The sequence below is a fragment of the Carya illinoinensis genome, chromosome 3, assembly GCF_018687715.1.
Source record: "Carya illinoinensis cultivar Pawnee chromosome 3, C.illinoinensisPawnee_v1, whole genome shotgun sequence".
NCBI classification, from domain to species: domain Eukaryota; kingdom Viridiplantae; phylum Streptophyta; class Magnoliopsida; order Fagales; family Juglandaceae; genus Carya; species Carya illinoinensis.
The window spans coordinates 28,266,572-28,271,412 of NC_056754.1; the positions used below are offsets into that span (position 1 = coordinate 28,266,572).

The 4,841-nt window shown below is 38.5% G+C and overlaps 1 protein-coding gene across 1 annotated transcript; it reads left to right on the forward strand.

The window, feature by feature from the left end:
- The first annotated feature begins 2,411 nt into the window (after positions 1-2,411).
- On the forward strand, positions 2,412-4,841 carry LOC122304029 (reticulon-like protein B17). Its single transcript, XM_043116050.1, has 8 exons — positions 2,412-3,108; positions 3,234-3,387; positions 3,488-3,562; positions 3,634-3,775; positions 3,877-3,946; positions 4,090-4,155; positions 4,241-4,363; positions 4,569-4,841. Exons 1-8 carry the CDS (start codon positions 2,574-2,576, stop codon positions 4,706-4,708), a joined length of 1,305 nt encoding a protein of 434 aa, XP_042971984.1. The 5' UTR covers positions 2,412-2,573; the 3' UTR covers positions 4,709-4,841.

The following is a 4,841-nucleotide window of genomic DNA, read 5'->3' on the forward strand; positions in this document are numbered from 1 at the left end:
CCAAAGCTGAGACTATATCTTTCATATCTCACAAGCGTGTAATGCAAGCTCCTCAGAAAACTGGTTCAAGGTGAATTGGGATGTTGCAATTGATCGAAATTATACTTGAATTGGTATTGGCATATTGATCAGAAATTGCAGGGAGAAGTCATTTATGTCACGAGGGCACCTACAAACTTTTGTTCAAATCCAACTACAACTAAAGCTCAAGCAGCACTCATTGCTTGTATTTTATTTTTGTAGAGATTTAGGTTTATCAAAAGTTATACTTGAAGGAGATGCAAAAGTGGCTGTTCATGTTGTCAATAAATTTGAAACAAATCTCAGCATCTATGGTCACTTAGTGGAGGAAATCAAACTTTTCTTCCATGAGAATGCTGCTCGGCAAATTCATATGTTCAAGTTGCTAATATTTTAGCTAAGAATGCATTATCTTATAATCATGTATTTATTGATAGATGTGGAAAAAGTTTCTATTCATATCCGAGATCTTGTATTGTTTGAACAGTTTTGCTATATACAAGTAAAGTCGCGTACTAAACTGCATATTAATACTGATTTTTTCATATTCAAAATTTAAATTAGCACTGTTTTAAATAAAATCTATTTTTTGACCAATCACATTAGATTGGTGCACATATTAGTGCACAATTACATTTGCAACTAGCTTTTTCCTTGTTTGAAATGATTTCAATTTGGAAAAGTCTTCTTTGAGGCGCACTTTTTGCACCAATGGCACATCGATGCTAATGTGGAAAATGAAATGATTCATTGAAGAACTGTCTTTTAGGGCATCTGGAACGGGAAAGGAAATTTTGTATGTGTCAAATGGTGCGTTTCGTATACCATGTAAGGGAAGACTCGCCATTGCATGAAGGGTGAGAGAAATACAAGCCAGAGGGGTATTACTTCTCCAACTTTCAAGAATCTCTCTTCTCCCTTCTGCTACTACTAGAGTGGTCAAGATGGAGATCTAAGCCTTTTTCCTTTCATTCACTAGCTGTAAATTGTAAGCTCATTTTCATTTTACATTTTGGTCCGCTCATACATGTAAAGAATCTTTACATTTTACAAATTATGAACCAGAACGAATGTAGTAAAGAGTTGTCGGATCTGGTGAAATTTGTCATTGCCCATCGATTACTTTCACCATGTTCATAAATCAACGCCTGGGTTGCTTGCTTGAAGTCAGTCACTTCAGTTTTCAGGAGTCCAAAGAACTTGCATCGTCTACTAGATCGAGGTTCATGCCTCTCCCTGTACCATGGAATTATGCTTTCAATTTGTGTATTGTGGTTTTTTATCATAGGTAGGAACCGTGATGTTTTAAGATCTCCATAGCCATAGCAAAATAAATAAATAAATAAAAAATAAAAACAGATGAGAGTTGGCCAAACCTTGCACAAAGCTTAAAGCTCACTCAGTAATGTCTAAGTTTTTCCTTTAAAGAGAGAGAGGAAGTCTCAGTGTGAGGAGAAATGGCGTGCCATGCTTGATTGGTTGTTGAGGAAAGCAAGTATTTTTTTTTTTTGGGAGATGCATTAAGCATTTAGGATTTGGGCCGGCTTGTGAAAAGCCATTTTCAACTTTATGTTTCTCTTCTACTCATACTCTCCCGTTCGCAAAGATGAAAATGGCGAAAATAGGGTTACAGCTAAGCACTCAGTCGAGAAGGAGTAGAGGGGAGAAGCCACCTGAGGTACCTGTGGAGGAGGAGCAGATGCTAGAGAGACGAAGGGGAGAGATGAAAATGGCATAAATCACTTAACTCCGTTTGGACGTTCAGTTGAAATGAAAATTAAAAATTGAATAAAATATTATTATAATATTATTTTTTAATATTATTATTTTAAATTTTAAAAAAGTTAAATTAATTATTATATTTTATGTTATAAATTAAAAAGGTTAAAATGATTAAATGAATAAATTGAGATGAGTTAATAAGAATTAAGTAACCAAATGCAGCGTAACTCTTTTTCTTCTTCATATATTTGGTTTTCCTTTCTTTTCAATTTTTTTTTTTTAAATGACTTTGCCATGTCAGCGTAGGTGCGATGGGTCTGCAGAATTGCTTGTTTGTAGAAGAATTGTTTCAATTTAATGAAGTTCTGTTTCGTTTTAAAAAAAATTATCCTCCAGCTCCAAGATCCAATGACCCATTATTACCAATATAAATTCAACGGCCGAAACACGTCTAGAACAATACATTAGCAATGTTGTCTCCATTTCCAACTCCGAAGGCCCAAACCATCCAAAGACGCCCATAATGAGTCTTATCACGTTAACCCCACTAACGGCACGGAATAATCTAACGGCCCATGACTTTTTACCGTTGTAGCTCACGGTCCCACTGTCCCCTCCCTCCAAATTCAAAAACTAAAAGCCAAACCTAGCTCCCCTTGTTCTGTCGGTCTGTCTGCCTAACGGCTACTATACCTCATACTTAATTTCAAGCACCAAGAGACCTCTATACCCAAACCCTCGCTTCATCTCTTCAATCGATACCCACTCTCTTTATTCAGAGAACCCGCAAATCTTTCATAATCCAATTACATAAAACATCAGACTCGTTAATGGATTCAACACCGCCTTCCCATCGATCGGAGCCCCGGTTGCGAACGAAATGGGCCTCTCGTCTTGCAAGAATTGGAGATCTCAAAGTTGAAACCAAAGAACCTCCTCATCTCTCTCTTGACCTCGTCCCACCTCCATCACCCAAAAAGGCGGCCACCCCATCTCCATCCACAGTGTCTCTAAGGACTTCCAATTCTCTTCCTCTTCATGAACTCTTGCTTCTTTCATCTTCTCCGCTCCGAAAATCCAAGACCCGTCTTGCAGATCGACTAGATATGGCTGAGGAGCAGGTCGAGGCTGCTGGCTCTCGCCGGAGGTGCAAAAGCAGGACAGCACAAATGGGTCTACTAGGTTGTGCCTCGCCGAGGAATGCTCGAAGGTCGAGGAGAAGATCGGAGATTGAGACTCGAGAAGAGAAGGAATTAGGCTTGATGGATGAGATTGGAAAGCCCAGGAAAAAAAGGCATAGTGTCCGGTCGAAGAAGGAGAAGATGAGTTTGGTCCCTTCTGTGCCTTCCGCAAGTTTATCTCCAAGTAAGTCGGCGTATCTCTCTTCGTCGATTTTGGATTCCTTCAGTTTTCTGTTCTATTTTTCTTTTCTGTTTGGGGGCTCTATTGTTTAATTTATGCTCGTTTTGGATTGTGGTTTGCGATATTAGAAACCGTAGATGATGATGGAGGCAATCTTGACCGAATTGGGCAGTTGATAAACGATTTAGTTATGTGGAGAGATATTGCAAAGTCAAGCCTTTGGTTTGGCGTTGGAACTCTATGTTTCTTGTCTTCTTGCTTTACTAGAGGAATCAACTTTAGGTGTGCTTCTCTCTTTTCTTTTACCGCTCTCTCTCTCTCCCTCCCTCCAAGTTAACTGTTCTATCAAGGATCTAAGACATACTCCATGCCATGATTTCAGCGTTTTCTCGGCGATATCCCAACTGGGACTTCTGTTTTTGGGCGCATCATTCGTCTCAAATTCAATCTGTCAAAGGTTACAACAAGTCCTTCATATTATGTTTTAATATAATCTCCTATATTTGCTGAAGTATAGATAAATTGCAGAAATAATGATGAAAAGAAGCATGACTTTAAGCTTAAAGAAGATGACATTTTTCGTCTAGCTAAAGTGATACTTCCAGCTACAAATCTTGCAATCTCAAAGACAAGAGAGCTCTTCTCAGGAGAGCCTTCCGTGACACTAAAAGTAACAACTTTTGGATTTTTTTTTTTTTTTAATTCATGTTTGACACCACGTTATCTCAGATTCCTTGAGTCATGAATCAGCATATAATTTTCTGCTCACAGGTAGCTCCATTACTAGTTTTAGGAGCTGAGTACGGGCACCTTATAACTCTATGGAGGCTCTGCGCAATTGGTATGATCACCCATTTCAATATTTTTTGTCATTTCTCAGCATTTTATAAAATTGATTGTGCAAATACGAGCATGATTTTGGTTATTGTGGGGGTGTTTAGTTCTTGATGTGAGGATTTATTTCATTATTGTATTGCTGGACAGGATTTTTTCTCAGCTTCAGTGTCCCAAAACTATACTCATGCTACTCGATTCAGATAAACCAAAAAGGTATTCCAATAACAACAAAGAACCCTAAAATATGTAGTTTCCTATGCATGTATTACTAAAGCCAAGCGTTATTGGTCTGCTGCAGTTGAGTGGTTGAAATTGTGGGTGGCTGAAGTATGGGGTGCTTGCACTCACAAGAAGATTGTGGCTGCATCAGCTGTCACTGCCTTTTGGAATCTGTCTACTATAAAAACCCGTATTTTCACAGGTAATTTCCTGACAATGTGAGTTAGTGTCTTGAGTTTAATATGCTCGCATCAATAGCATTAAGGAGTCACCACCACCATATCCTCAAGTCTGTCTAACCCAAGTCATGTATTTGCAATTTGTTCTAAAAATATGATTTGAAACTTAGAACACTAGCTTGTTGTGGAGTGATGTATTCTTATGTTAAGATGCGATCACCTTTGCAGCATTTATATCTCTGGTTATACTCCGATATTGCCGACAGCATATAGTGCCCAGAATGGACCAAGGAAAAACAGATACAAGCGAACAAGTGCAGCAACAACAGGCATTGGTTGTGATAGAAGGAGATGGCTGCCCAAAGTAGTAGTTTGATTCATCCATGTTCATTACCATGTGGCCTGATGAGGCATTTGTGTTAAACTCTTGATGGTTAACAACAAAAATGGCTCATCCATATTCAAACCTGGATAAAATAACAAGGCTTGACTTTCTTCTCC